The 21,237-nt window shown below is 35.9% G+C and overlaps 1 protein-coding gene across 7 annotated transcripts in view; it reads right to left on the bottom strand.

Moving 5' to 3' along the window:
* LOC145686687 (uncharacterized) overlaps nucleotides 1-21,237 on the bottom strand; it is a 313,040-nt gene that overhangs the window by 234,408 nt on the left and 57,395 nt on the right. For all 7 annotated transcript variants that reach the window (XM_081760226.1, XM_081760225.1, XM_081760228.1 and 4 more), the window contains exons 3-4: nucleotides 18,610-19,193; nucleotides 2,196-2,719 (exon numbers count right to left, since the gene is read on the bottom strand). In XM_081760226.1, the coding sequence (XP_081616352.1) occupies nucleotides 2,196-2,719; nucleotides 18,610-19,193 (1,108 nt within the window). The remainder of the gene's footprint in view (nucleotides 1-2,195; nucleotides 2,720-18,609; nucleotides 19,194-21,237) is intronic.

Here is a 21,237-nt window from a genome sequence, read left to right as displayed (position 1 = left end):
GTTCGTTTGCATTTGAACAAAATTCTTAGGATTACAAAAAGAAAAAATAATTTTTCCGAATTCCGGATTTTTTCCGAAATCCGGAATTTTTCCGAATTCCGGAATTTTCCGATTTTACTTTCCGGATTCCGGAAAGTAAAAATTCCGGAATTGGCCATCCCTAATATATATATATATATATATATATATATATATATATATATATATATATATATATATATATATATATATATATATATATATAAACTACTCGCCCTTTATTACCGTTTTTCACTATGATGATCAGTGCTGGAACCTGAACTTGTGTATTTTCACCACTTCTGATTTGAATAGAGAGATAAAGATCGAAATGAAACATATTCTTGAAACGTTGAACCCATATCATAAAACCATTCTATTTCTCGCTATTCTTCGCTATTTCTTACTATTTTGGCTCTACGGAGATTAATACTGGAACCGGAAGAAGTATTATGTTTCTACCACTTCCGGTTTTAATAGAGATAAGGGTGGAAATTAAATCTATTCTTGAGGCTCTGGATCATTTTTTTTAAAAAATCGCTTTTCATTATCTATTATCGTTTATATTCTACAGTATTCCACGTTGAAACCAGAGTTGATTTCTACAACTTCCAGTTTGAACAAGTGTTAAAGGACGAGATGGAGCTATTCTTGGGACGATGAATCGATTCCAAAAATGAATGAAAATGAATTCAGAAAAGGAAAAGACGGACGAATATCATTACCATACAACATTAAACTGAATTTGATAAAAATAATTACTCAATGATTAATTATTATTATGATTTTTCGAATAAACATTACAAATTTAAAATTCAAGTTAATCCCTATACATGTTTCTACAGATATGGGGTTAAATAGATGGAAACTTACAGGGTGTTACAGGAAAAAAAAAAAAAAAAAAACTATCCAAAACTAAAGCCTTATATTTTCCTTCTCTTTGCAGGTAAAGGTACTGAACTTCACGGGCAGTCGTACAAAATGTCAGAATTGTAGTTCTGCGTTCCAGGAGAATAATCTGGCATTCTAAAGTTCAACCAATAGATAGCGCAATATACTTTCCAGCAACAGATTTTGATCGTCCAACAGCACTACAAATGCAACAACAGTCAGGAGACAGTTTGCTGAGCATTTGCAAGCAGTATGGTGTAAATTAGAGATCAATGTGGCAGACGTACGATAAGGCTTTTATTACATTTGCAGTAGTGTTGGACGAACAAAGTACGGCGCCATCTATTGGTTGACCTTGAGAATGCTGGATTATTTTCTTGGCATGCACAGCTGAAATTTTTACACTTTGTACGGCTGCCTGTAAAGTTAAGTGCCTTAATTTTTGAAGTCCTTTTTCAACACCCTGTACTAATAATATTCCTTACTTATTTCGAGTTCAACATAGTTTTTCACAGTCAATGCTATGAGACGTGGATCTACAAAGTGTTTCAAAATAACGTCGAAAACGTTTGGGAGATGATTCCTGACACCAAGATAAGACAAAAAGTATGGACCAACCTGGGTGCAGAAAACCGTCATTTCGGAGTTTTAGGCTGCCGGAAACTGAAAAAATGAACTTTAAGGGTTCATCGCTCCAATACTATGGGACCTACCGTAGTCGGATTAAGACTTCATTTAGGGAATAATATGTACGCTATCCAAAAATAGATGTTTCAGAATCCGAAGGCACACGCAACGATTCTTATAGAGAAAGTTTGGCTACGGCCACATAATTTGAAGTACTCACCAACTACCTCTATAAAAATTGTTGCTGAAGTATTACAGGATTCTGAAACATGGATATTTGAATAGGGCACATACTAGTTCCTAAGTGAAGTCTTCATCCGACTACGATATATCTATTAATATGGAAACTATGGAACTTTAAAATTTATTTTTCCATGTTTTCGGCAGCCTGTAACTCCGAAATGACGGATTTCTGCACCCAGGTTGATCTATACTTTTTTGTCTTATCTTGGGTCAGGAATCACCTCCCAAACGTTGTCGGTATTGTTCTGAAACAGTCTGTATAGTTTAACGTTAGATTCGAAACATACACATTCCAATCGAAGTTATAAATGGAAAAAAAAAAGAAAAGAACATTGATTGCGAGTACTTTGTAATAATGCACATACCATCATACCTATGGATTTTCCTAAAGTCAATTTAACAGCATGAATACTTACTTTGCTTGTCATCTTCGTTCTCCTTGTCTTCTTCTTCTTCTTCCTCCTCCTCTTCCTCCTCCTCCTCCTCCTCCTCTTCTTCTTCTTCTTCTTCTTCTTCTTCTTCTGAACTGTAATTTGCATCTCTATCTGATGTATCTGTGCTCATGTCGTCACTGTTATTCTCCATGGATTCATCATGTTTTTTGTTAAAATGACTTTTACTATGCAAATCAAACTGCACTTTTCTCCTGAAAGATTTGTCACAGATCTTACAAGTATATGACATCTCTATCCGTTTCCAACTTTTTGAGCCAATCTCTTTCACATCTTTTCTAATAGCTTGAAGTTCCCTTTGCCCCTTACCAACATCCCTTGTAACTCTTCCACTTGTTTCTGATACTTTTACTTTCTTTGTATCACGTGCTTGCGATTTTGATGGAGATCTTTTTCTTTTCTTACGTTTCGAGTAATTAAAGCCAGACTCTCTCCTGACTGGAGAAGAGTCTTCAAAGTTATCGGTAGACCGAAGATCGATGTCACTCCTTCAGAGAAAGAGAAAGAAAAAATCTTGTTAGAATGCGGCAGTATTTTCAACACTTTAACAAGTAAGAAATGCATAAATATTTCCCTGTCAATTTCAGATTCTTCTCCTAAGAATATGTCCTTATAAGAAGACTATCTTTTTTGAAAACGATGAATGCAGGTGTCTAAATGGCACTTACCGAAATATTTGTTTGTTTTTTTTCTTTCTTTTTTTCCCATTGTTCTACATTTTAAGAATTCAACACTTTACAGTTCTATCGATGTAAATATGCATTGCTTACTTAAATTTCGTGTTGCCCGCATCGTTGTTTTATAAACTATATATAAAATGGCGCTCATGGACTACAGAGCACTAGTCTACAGGCAAAAATAAAGCGAAAATGTTATATGATGGTATGATCTCCTGGGCCTCCTTCAGCCACTATGCGGAATCAAAATTTCATAATGTGGCAACGTCGCAGATTAACTTGGAACCATTAGCATTATTCTACAAATACCACAAGCAGTTGAATCGATTGCTACACCAATAAGTCATGCTAGTATCAATTAATATCGACTTTAGCTGCCATCTGAAAAGAATCGATATAACTATTTGATAGATTCGTAGATCTAATATGAAGGATAAGGGGGAAAAACAAGGAATGTCCATGTATGTGCTTTTTCAGGTGCTTTGCCCTATCTGTTGGTGACTCTTGGTACTATTTGACTGTATATGCCATGCATGCGTAGATGTAGAAATGTCCACGTAAAATGGGCAAAAGATTTAACTAACCCTATTTTTCTTACTCGGTTTTCAATATTAAAACGCCGTTTTCTCGAAAATGCAGTTCTGTGACATTCCTTCTTTTTTTTTCCTTACCCTTCATATGTGCTTTTATTTATGACGTTGTAACATAGAGCAATTTGTGTCTCCAGACGAGGACACGAAAGGTATACAAATATATATATATATATGCTTTATTTTCACTTGTAGAATAATGCCCTGTGTTCCGTGGGCGCCATTTTTAGAGCACCTGAATAGATATATATGTGGAAATTGCTTGTTAAAGTGAAGAGAACTAACTGACGAATTTATATTACGGAAAGTTTATAAATAAAAATTCAGTATTTAAAAAATTAAAAAAAAAAAAAAAACTGTCCAATATGATCAGGATCAGAGGACATATGACATAAACAAGGCCAAGATTCAGTGCTAATAAGAGTAATTTACATCTTTATATGTTTATATGTAAGTGATAATAATGATTAACGTCAAATCTAGAAGTTGGCTATCGGGTATTCCAATTCCTACGAAAAAGGATCACTATATGCGAGTAACCACAATAAATTAAATTAATTGGGAAGAAAAAAAAGTGAAGGAGTCTATTCATTTCCTCTCTAATAAGTCTGGTTTGACTACAATCTCACAACTCTTCCTGTGAAATAATACTTTCCGATTTTTTAAATTTTCATGCGAAGTTGCAGATTTTCGTACTCTCGACAATTTGTCTTTCATTAATAACAAAATTAGATCCTCTGAATAAGCTGTATCCCATTTTCATACGCGTAGGGAAATCCACTCGATCTATCACTCCACATCAAATCCAGAATGATGAAGTAGAGTAAAATACACGATATTCGTTTAGTAAATGGGACGGAAATCGCTAAATCTATTTTTTAATTGGGCTAAAAAGTTGATATAATAATAATAATAATAATAATAATAATAATAATAATAATAATCACATCATCATCATCGTCATTATTATTATTATTATTATTATTATTATTATTATTATTATTATTATTATTATTATTATTATTATTATTATTATTATTATTATTATTATTATTATTAAGAGTTTGTTTGTATGTCTGTGTGCGACTTGGGGACCAGACGAGTGGACCGAGAATTATCAAACTTTGATCACGGATACCTTGGTCCAGGCCCCAGACCAAGGCGAAGCGTTTTGGTCAAAATTCGAACCAGGGGAGGGGTCTCAGAGGGACGTTTACTGGGACATGTAAAAGTAGTAGAAAATGGCAGGTATTAGTGTCGAATTCATAGTTTTCGCGGTTGCTGAGATCAATGGTCAGACTCCTGAGATCAATGGTGAAACTCCGATCGTATTAACTTCCAAATTCATCCTATTCGGCTGCGGGCCGGGGGAGGATACCAAGACATGTAAAAGTAATCCAAAATGACCGATATTAGTGCCAAATCCACAGTTTTTGCGGTCGCTGAGATCAATGGTGAAACTTTCATTAGTGATTACTTGCAAATTCAGGTACCATTGTATGCAGGCCGGGGACCAGCGGGGGCAGGGGATACAGAGACATGTAAAAATAGCCAAAATAACGTCGTATATTAATGTCAAATTCATAGTTTTCGCGGTCGTTGAAATGAATGGTGATACTCCCACAGGCGTTGACTTTCAAATACAGCCCCCATGCGAAGAATGGGTATATTCAGCTAGTAATAATATAAAGAGATGAAGTAGCCCGAAGGCTCACCGCAGCCGAAATAAATGCTCATTATTGAATTCTATCCTCTGCCAAGCCAAGCCACGTCCGACACCTTTGTGAAACGATACATGGATTGGCTTCGATAAATAGAATAAAACAGAGAATGAAGTCTCTTAGAGAGAGATCGCTCCAGATGAACTCGAAATTATTTGAAGAATACAACTAGATTTCTTTTTAGCAGATATTTACTTAGAAGTAAAGGGTCAAAATGGATGAATCGAGTTGCGAGATGAGACATAGTGGCTGATAGAGGATGTGAAAATATGTGTATATGCAAAGTTACAGCGGCTGAACGCCATAAGAAACGGAGGGGGGGGGGGTCAAAGTTGGTGGGAGAAGGGCTAAGCTATGTTATAGAAATACATCAAATAAACTGTTGAATTGTAAAAATAATGAAAGATAAACAATGCAAACAGTGGTAGTTTCACATATTGGCGAAAGAAGAATGGGCAGAGTAGATCACGAACCTCGGCCGCCATCTTGAAATCCGCCACTTTGAAATCTGTGATATTTTTTGAAATGGAAAACTAGTCATGCGGCACATGTGTTAAGACTGTGTTTCGATAAGGAATGCAATGCTGCTCTCCATTTTTTCATATCACTAACCTATGATGAATTATGGTCTGTTTTATTCCTTTGGATACCATCGCAACACGTGCTCGAAATGACCATCCTGTGTAACAATGGTATGCGCCACACACCTCTTCCACTCCTCATGCAGAAGCAGCAATATCTTTGGACGCACAGAAGTACTCCCATGCGCAATAAAAATTGCGCGTATACTGTAACTCACGATTTTTCGCATTTATTCGCATTAGAAAGCAATCCATCTAAGGAGATATTTCAAAAAAATATAATAAAATAATAAAAAATATAAGCAAAAACAAAATTATGCTCGGTTTTGTGTATACTGGCAACGATGATTTCTAGGGATTTTTTCAGTAGCAGAGCATGTTTGCGGAGGGAATTCAGTAGGGGAGTCGAGGAGTTGGATCAAGGAACTGGAAAGTGGAGTAAAATGTTGCATTTATTGGTTAAAACCTAGTGTGTAGATTGCCTGCCAAATATAAATTAGCTTCTGTAACTAAGATGTCGTACGAAAATGTAGAATTAAACAGAAAAACTCTTATCTTAAGGTTCGAAGCGATACGCACCATGGTTATAAAGATTATTGCTTAAGGAAAAAGAACAAAAGCAATGTAGCCTCCGTGGTTAGGTGGATAGAGTGGCGGACTCGTAGTTATTTTACTATTTTGACACCACATCGAATCCCATCCCATCCCATTCTATTTTTTTTTTTACAAAACAGTATAATTTCATGTTAATAAGAACCGAAGCAATATAATAAGGACAACTTATTGATTTTTTGCTGTAATGATGTATTTATCCAGGATTGGAGTACTATTGGTAATAGCTATTGTTTTCAGTTCATGCTGTTGTATAGCTTCTGTCCTCCTGTTTTCTTGGGAAAAGAACAATTTTGTCTCCAACAAAGTGTGAAGGATATATACGGACAGAAAAAGACATCTTAATACCAAATGTTATTTATCGTGATGAAATGGATGTTTGCCTTTTTATATAATAAAAAAAACTAAATTATTGAAGTTGGCTTTTCTTTAGCTTTTAGCTAAAAAAAATATTTTTTCTTTATAAGACTATACTTTATGAGGCAAGGTGTGTGATCATACCCACAAATTTAGCTAGGGAGTGAAAGATAATTGTTCATACAAACATTTTACAGGTTTAGGTGCGTGAAACACCAATACACCATGGTCTCGCTTATCCGACCATCCTTTGTTCTACATACCGTATGATCCAATATATCATTCCAGATAGCACCAATCGGCAAGAAGAATTGCAACTTGTGCTCTTAATCTATTTTTCATGCTCTGGAGTCTATCGCCTAGCGCGCCCGTCTACACCTTGACTTATACGTCTATCGTTTAGTGCAGACACGTATCCACGTTTTCTATTCGGAGGGGACCCAACACGAACCCTCGTTAGCACGTAATTCTAATGTTTTAAAAAAATCAATAATAATAATAATAATAATAATAATAATAACGCAACAGTTCTGTACTTCTCTTAAACTTTTTCCTACTTTTCATTTATAAACCGGTTTACTTTGGAAACTGCATTATAGCACAAACAAAATGAAACATATTTTCGAGAGAAATGTAACTAAAGAAAACTGTCTGTTACGTATATCACATAACAAAAATAGCAAGAAGACATTGAGTGTATCGTCCTAATATATTAAAGTTAAAAACAGAACGGAAACGAAATGTTAATCCTATTTAAAACTGTTCTTTAATTCCACCTGGTATAATGGCATTATGGTATGTTCTTAGAATTATAACAAAACAACAGCACATTGCAAAAAGTTTGGACACTGACTACTAGTAAACTGATATAAAAGAACCTCAAAAGGGTAAAAGCAAGTTTATTAAAAAGTGCTTGAGTTTCGGAGTGGGCAGCCCTCATGCCCTCACGCTGGATACGTCCCTAATTCAGTGCAGTGCAGTTATTTGTTATAAAACATTATTATTAGATGCGTAATATGTAAAATTATATCATAAGTTTTAATTTTAATAGGTCTTTTCTTAACACATCCATATTATCCAGCATTCTGCCTGCCTGTTTATGTCAGATAAGCGAAACTTTACTGTATTTCCAAAGCTAGCATATACATGAACTAGAATTGTATCATCCTAGAACAGACAGTAGTGTGAAATGCTTATATTAAAAGGCTGGAATAAAAAAAAAAAAAAAAAAAAGCATAAGTACTGTTTTGGTAGCGTGAGAACAAATTAAAAACAATTCAATATATTTTCTAGGTATCAGATTATCATCTTATTGTGTCGATGTGTATTCTTTTTTAAACATAGTTTTAAAAGTCATACCATTCGCAATATTCTTACGGAAATCGAAAGAAAAACTCCTATGTGCCTCTTGTAGCAAAGCGGCTTAAGTGCATGGTCCGAAACCGATTCCCACGTTAAGGTATAGACAGAGTTCCCGTACTTTAATAATGCAAATCCGGGACGCTACTAAATTACGAGAATCTTTAAAATGCTTAAAACTGAAAGAAGTGTTGAATACTAATTTACTTTCCTCCATTAGATAGAGTTGTTCAAGTATTACGTTATCACATTTTTATTCATTTCACTAGACCTTCTTCCAAGGACGCCGATTTGTCTGTAAATTGGGGGGGGGGGGACATTCAAATGCAGAAGGTATATATATATATGAGGATTTTAAGACAAACTGCACTCAAAGTATGCAAAATATTGTATATTCATAAATACAAAGGGGGCCTACATGAGCTTTGGGGGCCCCGGCCCCCCAGGATCGGCGCCCTTGCCTTCTTCCTAGTTAAGCAAACGTAAGCAGATTATTTACTCCCTTCTCCTGGTAAGCAAAATTTTTTTTTTCTTTCTTTCTTTCTTCAAGATCTGTTGTGTTTCGTGAAATAACAGCAGGAATTTCCTGATTACTTAACCATTTAAATGAATGTTTTCACGTAGAGCCGTCCCGTCGATTCGCGTTGCCTAGGACTAAAATAAATTAAGGGTCAATAGTGAAGATGAGACTTCTATATCAAACATGAAGAGACATGTGGATCGGAGATCTTTCTTTGTTCGAACTTTGATTTTTTCAAATCCATGATGGGAAATTATATTATGAGTACAATTTTCGAAATTAATAGTATACAATCGTAAAAATATCTTACAAAACGATGGTTTATTGCAAAATACTTTCTCAAAGAATAAATTACAAGTAATAAACTTGTTACTTTTTGAAGAGTCTAAGTCTTGAATGAGACGGAGGCTCTCGAGAGTAGTGCTTGGAACGATTGCCTCACTAGTGCTACCTTCCCGTGGCGCAGCCTTGATTCGAGTTGATCCTAAACGGATTATTCAGAAGTCGAAGTCGGAAGATGTTTCCCATTTTTCCCAAACACTCTTGGTCGATTACAATCTGCCTCACTTGTGAGGGGACAACCCCATGCCGTAAGCGTCGGAGGACCACCGATAGGCAACTAGCGACATGTCCCCAAAAATTGGTGGTCCCGCAGCCAAAAATTGGTCCCACTTCCGTTTTGAAAATTTAACCACCAGCGGCAGAGAAGCGACGGAACGCCAACGAACCACAAAATTATTCCCCTAAAATACGCTAAATCGCCTATATGCGTAATTTCTTTGCATTAAGGTGAGTCTAAAAACATTTTTAAAAAAGTAAAAAAAAAAATGTGCCCCAGCTGGGCGTGAACCACCAATCTTAGGGTTACTAGTTGCGTGTTCTTCCGAATTCGCCACGGAGGCGATTATGAAGAGACAGCTTGTGGAGTGATAAATCGTTGAAGTCTTTTTAATATTTCTAATCAGAGTGCTCCTTTAACCGTGTGTATTTGACGATAACTGTTTGGAATCAGATCAAATGCACTCGTCATGTAATTTTATAACAAAATGGCGTATATTTACTTTTTTCATAGTTCTCCCATATTCACTTGCTAGTGATCGGCGACAGTTGCCAACTAAATTCATACAATTATACGTACCCATCTCAAGATTTTTCACTTCATGATCTAAATGCAGGAGTTACTCTTGACCCCCGGAGCTCAAGTATTGTCTTCATAATAACAATTCGTCAGGGAAAAATAATATATAATAATAACCGCATGCACATGACAGGCGATAGTTCGTGTTGGTCCTTTTGCGATTCTCCGTGACAAATCAAAGGAGCGCGGATCAAAATGAAGTCCTCGCTGTTACGTGGTGGTAACTTCAATATCCCCGATTCTAGATATCTGCTTCGACTCGACGAATCCCTGCCACTAGTGGAACACTAGCGGCAATCCTTCGACGCGTCGCTATATCGACGATCGCCATTTACCGGCAAGTGCGTTTGCAGCATGGGGAAGCTGATAAACAAACAAACCAATAAATAAATCTAAAGCCTTATTAAAAAGTTTTCCCAAAATTTACATCTAGCAAAATCATTTGTTGGTATTCCAAAACTGTAAATTCACCTTTATTCACAATTTACTTCTATCGTAGTTTTGATATGAGAATGATATGTCTGAAACTGTAGCACAGGTCATTAAGACTTTTTTTTTTTTTTTTTTTTGCTTTAGTCAGATTTAGCAGTTTTACTTAACAGTCAGTCAATTTGGATCTGTGATTTCAGAGTTTTAGAGATTTCCTTAAATTTTTCATTTCTACAACAGTTTGCAACTAACACCATTAACGTATCTCTCTCGATATTTCCATAGATAATGGCTTCGTCACTCCCAGTATATTTCAAACAATAAACTATTTACGGTGTCTTACTCCATCAATCCGAACTACATTTAATATCCAACAACTCTGTGCATTTTCCCTTAAATTTGCAAACTTTCTACTAGGTTAAAACTGAGTATTTTCTATTTTCTTCCTTTCTTGCTAAAACGAAAGTGTTCTTTAACAACCTGAAATGATGACTCTTATACTACATTATGTTACATAGGGCATTTTATGTAGTATATCATTTGACAGTCGGATACTTTCTTCGTATATTGAAAGCAACAGGGATTAAGTCCTTTTACACTTACATGAGAAATAAACAAATTCCTTTTAATTCGTGGAATTGTGCCAATGCACTAGTCCAGAGAGTTTTTAATTTTAGATTATTATTATTATTATTATTATTATTATTATTATTATTATTATTATTATTGATTAGGTTTTCCTGAATATTAAGCAATATTTCACAAAAAGCTGGTATTTAAAAACAAATGTGTTCGATATCAAGTTTTCATAAAGTAGTCACGGTAGCTCAGTAATAAAGCGTTCACCTTTGGTGCATGGGATCCTTGGTTCGACCCCAGCTCGCACCAAGTGAATTTTGTGGTGGAGAAATACCATGTGCATGGGTTTTCTCGGGGTTCTCCCGTTTTCTCCCACTTTCTTCATTCCACCATTTCATTCATTTCTCATCATCACCGTGTCCTTTAGCCTAGCCGGTATAACCGTAGGTCGTAAAACTTAAAGATTTGATTTCAAATAATTCCAACCTAAACAGTTGCAGGAAGTATGTAATTTCCAATAAGACAAACTACTCTATAGAATTCTGAGTATTATTACTTTTTATATATACAATTCTAGCGGACCTTATTTCTAAATCGAAGGGTAAGAAGGCTAAATTCACTTTCTTATTATTATAGATTCATTTCAATTGAAGCAATTAAAATAGTTGGGAAAAATTAGAAATCCATATCCTATATTCCAGTGTGCCACAACCAGATAACACGGCACACTGGCGTGCCCAGCAAAATGAACAGTGTGACGCAAACTTTTACCTATTATTTACAAGAATATTTGTCGAGTTTATTTTATTTATTATTATCAACGATTCTTCCACGGATCAGTTGTCTGTATACAGTGAAACAAACAAGTATCACATTGAGGGAATGAGTGTAATTATTTACTTTAATAGTAATAGAAAGGTATATTTTCTTGTATTTTCTACCGGGAATAACTGCATCCGGTCTAGAAAGCTTGGACTAACAACAAGGGAACCTGATGTGCCAAACTCACACCACCCTATAGTCGTGAGTGCCACAAGTCCTTTTCTATGTCTTGGTACCCTAAGGGTTGTTGCCTTCAAAAAAAAAAAAAAAAAAAAAAAAATAACTTAAGTCCATTGACTTACATGCTTAAATAAATAAATTATGTAAATAACTGTTTCGTTTTCTGTTTATTATTATTATTATACATTTGTTAGGAAGTTGACTGCCATATGTATGCACACTGCTCTCCCGTACAGCGCCTCGTGTATGATTTTCCATACACAAACTATTTATTCCAAATTTGTTGTGTTCGTTCTATAGGTGTGTTTGTAATTAGATGCATATGAAGTAGAAGTCAAAATTTAATGTCCACGCTACATGTATGCAAAACCATAGACAAAGAAATTTATGAACAAAGACATTTATGGCGCTAAAACAAAGGGCAAAAATAAAGAATTACTGGTGGATTGTTGCCCGTAGTGTACAGGTGATAACGGTTAACAGTGTTAAATTTAAACAAATAATTTTAATTAAGCACGAATTTAACTTATAGTGTCCAGTGGGAAAGGCTTAGGAGTGCACTAGTTTCGTTACAATATCGAACCCCGTGAAATGCACTGCAAACCTGTCCGCAAGCCCCCCGTAATGTTCAATAGATATTGTGTATTAATACTCATTTCAATGCAAACCTACATAGACCAACCCACTTCAATACTCAACGAAGGTGCAGACTATTCATGAGTTAAACTCTCTCACCCAATGTATTCTCCTAACATGTCTCCCAGCGATTACAACATTTTTTTGTATCTCAATCACTTCCTAGTAGGAAAGCTTTAACTAGAGACCACTGATTAACCTGGTATTGGATGTTTCACTTTCTTACCTTTGGAGTTGACAGTCATCGGTTGGACATTTCACACGCAAATATCTAATATTAACAACGTTTCTTCTATAATTTCCTAATATTGTATTATTTCTTTGTATTATTCATTAGCTTGGTTAGGCTTGTTTAAACACTTTTCGCTTTGCACCTACTTATTACCTATACCTTAACGTTGGATAAAAACACACTAGCTCTCACCGGGAATCAAATCCAGAACCAATGCACGTGAACCATTTGGCCACAACAAGGCACATTTAAAAAGAAGTTTCGATTTTGTTAGGAAAATTGTAATTAGGTGTAACAATTAAAAATATATTTAAGAATGGGTACGGATGAAACGCACTGAATTTTCTCGCTCGAATTTCTTAAACTGACTCGTGTTAGGCTGCAGCTATTACTGAAACATTTATTTGGTAAATGCGAATAAAATAATGTGTTTTGGAAAACTTTGTTCGAAGCAACTTACGTCCAAAAGTAAAGTACCGATTGGTCATATTTCTGTTAGAAATAACTTATGCCATATATTAGAATTGTTAAGGAAATAATTGTATGTGAACTATGAGCAAAAGCGTCTGAGTACTTTCTGAGAAAGTCGTAAAAAAAAGTCATCCCCAAGAATAAAATATCCCTTGTGTATCTTTTCAGGACAAACGAGTGATGCTATTTATGAAATACGAACAAAATTGCCTGAGTCGTTCTCAACAAATCGTAGGGTAAAACTTGCTCCGAAAAGTAATATACCACTTCTAGCTTTTTAGGATGATAGAATTATACCATATCGTTAGGTTATTTATGTAACATTTATTTATGAAATATAAACAAAATTGCGTCAGGCGTTAATGGGAAAATCGTCGGAGAAGAGTAAACTACCCTTTCTGAATGTTTACAGGACGAACGAGTTGTGTCATATTGTTAGGTTATTAAAGATACATTTATTTATGAAATGTGATTGAGAAAATTGTTCGAAAAAACGCATCCCATACAGTAAATTACACCTTTCGTATTTTTTTCAGAGCAATTATTCATAATATATTTCTAAAAAAATAAGCAAAATCTTTACAGCTGTTTTTGAGACAATTTAATTATTTTAAATTTTCATCCTTCAGTAAACTACCCTTATTTTTAGGTGTCGGAGGATATAGAATTCGAAACGATAAAGTGTTACAAAAACTTCATGTCTAGAATTCGGTCCAGATAAGCCGAACAGTATGGCCTCTATTTGAATGCATGTAAAAGCGTGACGAACCGACAGACGAACAGATGGACAGACATCAAAATCACTTTTTCGATATGTGGGGACGTGAAACTTGAATTCATTGAAATCTCGAATTCGCTTTTTATCACTATTACTACAATTTCTTCTTTCGTCACTCGAACGTGAAAACGAATAGGAATACAACGATACGTAAGGTGATAATTTCTAATTCCCAAAATTTAATGAGTTACGTTTAATGTGTTGCCATACTAGAAAAAAAAAGCTTATGCCTGTTTATTATATCATTTTAATATGTTTTTCACGCTACTATATAATGTAGAAATATGGTATGAGTATCGTTTATATTCATGCTATCTTTTGGAAATATTCGTGTTCCGCATACATAGATCTGTATAATGTAGTATCGTTCAACGAAAGCATTCCTTATACAGACTTTGATTGCATTTCTTGCACTTGTGGATATGAAAAAAAAAAAAAAAAAAAGAGAGAGTCAATCAATACTCTAAAAAGAAAAAAAAAACAAGCACACACACACACACAAACGATAATTTGACATCAGCTTTCTTCCTTTCTTTCTTTTTTTCATGACAACAAGCATCATTCGATGTAACGTCATGCCGACATAACAAGGGGTAAGACTGGAAAGACTGTCAAGGTCGCGTTATGTTCTTTTTCCTGTTCCTGACACACAAATCCGAAGTGCTGTTCAAGAACGGGCAGGGGAGGTGTAACATACAAGACCATAAACTGAAAACAATAACTGTTTCCAATAGTACACGTATTCTAATACTGAATAAATACGTCGATTAAAGGATACTATCAATAAGTTATTTCCTTATTATATTGTTTCGGTTCTTATTAACATCAAAATTATACACTTCCTATGTTTTGTAAAAAAAAATATATGGGATGGGATGGGATTCGATGTGGTGTCAAAATAGTAAAATAACTACGAGTCCGCCACTCTATCCACCTAACCACTGAGGCTACATTGCTTTTGTTCTTTTTCCTTAAGCAATAATCTTCATAACCATGGTGCGTATCGCTTCGAACCTTAAGATAAGAGTTTTTCTGTTTAATTCTACATTTTTGTACGACATCTTAGTTACAGAAGCTAATTTATATTTTGCAGGCAATCTACACACTAGGTTTTAACCAATAAATGCAACATTTTACTCCACTTTCCAGTTCCTTGATCCAACTCCTCGACTCCCCTACTGAATTCCCTCCGCAAGCATGCTCTGCTACTGAAAAAATCCCTAGAAATCATCGTTGCCAGTATACACAAAACCGAGCATAATTTTGTTTTTGCTTATATTTTTTATTATTTTATTATATTTTTTTTTGAAATATCTCCTTAGATGGATTGCTTTCTATTATCTCCACATACTAATAACTGAATTTTACCCATAAACGGAGGAAAATGGAATAAATGCGAAAAATCGTGAGTTACAGTATACGCGCAATATTTTTTGCGCATGTGAGTACATGCATCCTCAATCCGCTGCACGTTATGTGGTAAATTCCGGATCTAATGGATGATATATATTTAGAAACATCTTGCTCTTCTAAATCATTATCGGTATTAACAACATCATCACCATCTTCATCCAATTCCAAGTTGTCATCAATCACCAATGTTTGTATCTCATTTACTACACTTCCGTTTTCTTCCAATAACTTCTTAATTCTTTCAAACACACTGTGTTCCTGCGACGATGGATCATCATTGCAAGTTCCGAACTCGCGAACTAACATTGTCACAATAATCGAAGGTTTTATATTTCAGACAAACCGATCAAATATCATGCGACACGATAGACATTCGAAAAAGCCACCTCATCCGATAACTTAATTTCCGCTACAACTTTATTGATGTATTTGACTGCAGTAGTCCATTTTTCATCCAGATATCACATGCTACGCTCGTCCCAAGTTGCTATTGCTTACGAAGGTGGTCAAAGAAAGCTAAGGAAAAAGTATAGCCAGTGGTGAAAAAAATTGCAGTACGTAATAATTGCATTCTAATCTATCAGATTTTATCGTGTTATGTTCTATATTAGTAATTATGTCATTTTACAAAAGGTAGCTACATAAACTACACATTCTTTTCGATCAAAAGCGGAAAAAAAAGCGCAAGCGGTTCTTCCAGACCGGAACAATTCTTTGCGGAACTAAGTAACACAAATTAGAAGTAATGTCATAAATATAAATGTAATAGTATACAACTTGGATATCTAATTTCACTGATAGTTTTGTTAGCTTGTACTTGTAGATATGTTTAACTTAACTGTGTTTTCGTGATGATCCAAAGTTTCAACATAACGAGTATCAGTCTCCTAGATTTTCGTAAATAACTATAAAGATGATCCTAAATCTCCCAAATAAGTACAGATAACGATCATCAAAGTTCATAATTGACTTTTTGAGAACATGCTGTCCCTAATTGATATACCACCTGACTACATTTCCATTTCAGACAATATCACAGATTGCAAAATGGCGGATTTCAAGATGGCGGCCGAGGTTCATGATCTACTCTGCCCATTCACCTTTTGCCAATATGTAAAACTACCACCGTTTGCATTGTCTATATTTCACTACTTTGACGGTTCAACAGTTTATTTGATGTATTTCTATAACGTAGCATAGACATACATAGCATATCCCTTCTCCTACCAACTTTGACCCCCCCCCTTCCATTTCTTATGGCGCTCAGACGCTATAACTTTGCACATACACATATTTTAACATCCTCTATCAAGTGCACTATGTCTCATCCCGCAACTAGATTCATCCATTTGAACCCTTTACTTGTTAGTTATTTCATAAATTTTGTCAGAGGGGTGAGTGCTGCCATCTGGATATCATAGGCAAAATGGGTCCCTGAGCTATTTATTCCACGGCGAGACGCGTGGCAGTGGAAATGTATACCGATGGAGTGGGGCAACTATGAGAATCGTTTGCAGTTATAGTGCTACACAAAGTGGTATGCCACCCTGAAACTCCTGCAAATCAGTGAACCATTTGTCAACCACACCATACAGCCTTACAATGAAATGGGAAGTGGCAATGACTAGCGTAGTGGCATATCGAGCACAGTGAAGACACCACAGGTACCACCGTTGCTGTACAGGTTCGGTGAAATCCCGTCAGGACTCAATCAGTAATGTCTCGTGAGATGTAACTACGTATGTCACGAGTGCTCAATCAGGACCTGCGACTCGGAAAAAAAAATTAAATGAAATTTTTCAGGTTAACGTCCCACGTTTATGCCTTTTAGGTTAAGGGAAACGATGATTAAGCCATTGAAGGGGAATGAAATAATTGGTGGAATGAGAAAGCGAGAGGAAACGGGAATACTCCGAGAAAATCCACGGGCACGATATTGTCCACCACAAACTTACTTGACCGGGGATCGAATTAGGAACTCCACGCACCAGAGGTAAGCGCTCTACCACTGAGCCATCCTGTCCTCTTACCTGGGACTCAAAACCTACAAACAACCAACAGGTCACTTCCTGACTGGTGCGCTATGCCAGCAGTGGTGAAAGCCAAACAGCTCTATAAGCGTTACACACAAAATACTCACAGGACAATTCTCTTTTCCCGATGAGAAACTGTTATAGTTGAGCAGTTCCTTAATGCTCAAAATGACCGTATATACTCATCATCATTAGTGCAAGCTGCTGAACGTGTTTCCAGGGTGCAAATGTCATATCACCTAAATCATGATGGTGTGGTGAGGTATGAACCTCAACAGCACAACATGGGGTAAACAGGGGTAAGGCCATCGATTATCGTGTACCAAACCATAGTGTTGGAGCTCATTGTGAAACCACTGAATACCACCATGTTCCCCAATCAACTGTGAAGCTCTCACAGGATTCTACTCCCGCATACAAGGCACGGTCAACACAAGAGTGGCTATGGGCCAACGTAATCTGGATCTGAATCCACTCGACTACAAACTGCACTCAGTGCTACAATCAATGGCTTGCAAGAAGAGATACCTTAATGTGAACTGTCTGAAGCAAGCCCTGGTCAAGGCTCCCCTATGAAACTGTTCGTAATTCCACTGACGAGTGGCTCGCCAGACTCCGAGCTTACACCCAGATTCAAGGTGGGCATTTTGAAACTGCTCTTCATCCTCCACATTTCCATGTATCTCGCAACAGAATATCAATATATTGTCAAACATTGTGTCTGTGTTTCATTTCCAAACCTTTGAAAGGAGTTATAAGTAGGTACATTTATGAATGCGTTTTATTGATAAGTTACAAGATTCCAATTGGTCTCAGAAATCTGATGACAAAATGTCAGGTGACAAACAGCCTAACCTAAATATCATCATTCCTCAAACTTGCTGGCCGAAGTTTTGTTGATTAGGACTGGAACAGAAACAACTTGTTTTATTCACTTTCGAGTTTGAAACAACCTCGGCAGTAAAAGTAGGCTTCAGGCCGGAATGCCAACATAATTAAAAATACAGTCATTATAGTTAATCATTTTAAACTTAATATGCAGGTTAGTAACTCTAAAGTTAATTTAAATACATGATCCTTACGTTCAATAAATCTTTGTCTTTTTCAGAGCATTGTGCTTTAATTTTTTAACTATTATACACAAACATGCACGCTACGCCCCATTTCAAAATTTTCTACATTTAAGTGTCTTCATTGAAGACAAAGAAAGCATACAAGAAGGCAAAATTGGACACTAAATAGGTACTTACGAACTGCCCTTATCAGGGCATGAAATGTCCTCATCAGGGAATGTAATCTCCTTATCAGGTAACGAAATCTCCTTATCAGGTAACTCCGGATCTAATGAACTATAAAAATTTAGTATTTGTCCACTTCTCTCTTTAACAAGTAACTCTGCAATCTTCTTGATATCAGAATCTTTTTCTCTTAATGCCATTTGCTTCACGGCTTTCACCAGTTTAACCAAGTCTTCCTCGTTAAACCCTTGATCTTTCAATTTTATTACATGATTTGGATGAATGGCTTTCCTAATTAAACAAGGCACATCTGTCAGCTTTCGCTTCATGATCTTCTTTAGTAAGAGCGTAGCATTTGTCTCGTCCTGAATATCTTGTTGTTTTGTAGGTAGTTCCTCACTTGATTTTTGTTTCTCAGTATTTTGTTGTCCTTTATATATCTCTTTACTTGGTTTTTCAACACTATAATTACTTAGTTCATCAGGTGGTTCCTTTTTTATTGTCTTTAGTAAGTCGTCTCCTTCCTGCTTAATTCTAATTTCTGGAATAACATTATTAATTCCAATGCCTTCGGATGTATTTATATTGTTCTGACCCTATAAATGAATTAATAATAGTGTTAATAATAACATGTAATATTTAATAACGTATTTAAAGTGCTACGAACAGCGTTAGACAAGTATAGCACTGTACAAGGTAATTGAATATTTTGTGAATAACAGTTTAAAGGCTTAGAATTCAATGCTAGTACCATATAAGAGTGCAGTGTAATATTTCATAGTTTAAAATTGAGTCATATAAAGGAAAATATAACAAAGTAAAATCTCTAAAATAGCCCTAATCTTAATGATTAGATTGTCTAATAATAAAATATAACTATTCATAAAAGAGACTCATGTATGAATGGTTGTTATAACAGGATAAAACATTATGAAAGTACTAAAAAACTAACACAATCCTAATTTCTAAAAGTCCTGTCTTCTGATATTAAACATAGTAAGTAGGGTACTTAATACAGAGTTCTTTGTACCGTTCTTACACGATAGGTTTGTTTTCATTACTCTGTGAGTTAGTACTCCGTATGAGATATTATTTACAAGGTACTGACTGTATAATTTATATTCCAGAATGAACTCTAAAATAAAATATATAGTATCTGTTAGCTTTACACAGTGGTCAAGAGACATTATATAGTAATCGACAGGTAAGATGGCGTCAAGCTCGAAGTCGATGCAAAGTGGTGCTCTTATTGTTTACCTTTTTTTCGTGGTTGTGTGTACTGTTTATGTGCGTGCTCTACTGTCTTCATGTAGTATCGGTGCTGTGACTTTCCCAAGTGAAGCATTGCCAATGAAACATGGACTGAAGTGTAGTGGAAGATCATTTCATTTATTGCTGCTGCCTTCATACCAAAAGGACCGCCATGTGCTCTCTCTGGTACTGCTAACGGTGACGGAGGAACTACCAGTGATTTTGTGCCAAGGTATGAGTCAAAAGCAAAAAAACAGTGCCTCATTCTCGTTTGTTTTCTCTTCCTTTGTGGTGATATTCACGTAAACCCTGGCCCACCCTGTCCATATTACACCAGTGCTTTCAATATATATTATCAAAATGTTCGTAGCATTAAAAACAAATTACTTGAGTGCTAGGTGAGATAAGGGAACTGGATTGTTTCGCAGTGACCGAATCGTGGCTGAATGAATCAGTGAACGACAGTGAAATTAGCTTTTCTAATAATTTCACCATTTATCGTAAAGACCGCATAACTCGTGGAGGTGGAGTGATGATTTGTGTAAATAATAAGTGGAAGAGCAAGAGAAGACTGGATCTCGAAGGGATTGTGAACTTATTTGGGTGGAAGTATTTATTCCAAATCGTCGTTCTGTGTTTATTGGGTGCTTCTATAGGCCGCACAAAAACACCCCCAACACATCTTAGAAGCTTGCCATGACTCACTGTTACATGCGTTGTCACACGGTGACGTCATCCTATTGGGTGATTTCAACCTTTCCATCACGTGGCAGGACAGCAAGCATGGCGTCGCTAAAGATGGAAACGACAGTTATTTCATGGACAATTTTATTCATGGACTTGGTCTAGGTCAACATAATATGCATAATACCCGCAATAATAGCAATCTTGACTATATTCTCTCTAACTTAGAACCTCGTTGTGTTGTCCCATGCAGAAATCTTTTTCCCTCGGACCACGATTCCTTGGATGTTTCTTTCGATTTCCTCCCCTCCAATACAACAAACCAGCCCCTCAAAAGTAGGTCACAACTTCTTTGGAAGAAAGCCCCCTGGGGTGACATCTGCCGGGCTATTGAACTGTTTCCTTGGTGTTTGTTAGAGGTAGGAACTGTTGACAACGCTGTGGACTTATTTACATCTGTTGTCCACTCAGCCATAAAGGACTTTGTGCCGGTGAAAGCATCAAAATCGAACAGGTTTCCGGTCTGGTACATCAATGAACTCCGTGAACTTCTTAAAAACAAAAAGCTTGCCTGGACTCTATGGAAATCACATCCGAGTGACTACACATACAAAAACTTTGCTAGAATTAGAAGTCTTGCCAAGAAGGTACAGCGGCGTAAATATTTTGAATACATGGACTCAATTGGTGATTTTACTGTTAGTA

The sequence above is a fragment of the Thermobia domestica genome, chromosome 5 (genome assembly GCF_964235325.1).
Source record: "Thermobia domestica chromosome 5, izTheDome1.hap1.1, whole genome shotgun sequence".
NCBI classification, from domain to species: Eukaryota; Metazoa; Arthropoda; class Insecta; order Zygentoma; family Lepismatidae; genus Thermobia; species Thermobia domestica.
Note: the sequence above shows the minus strand (reverse complement) of the source record. Positions and strands in the feature narration are given on the sequence as shown.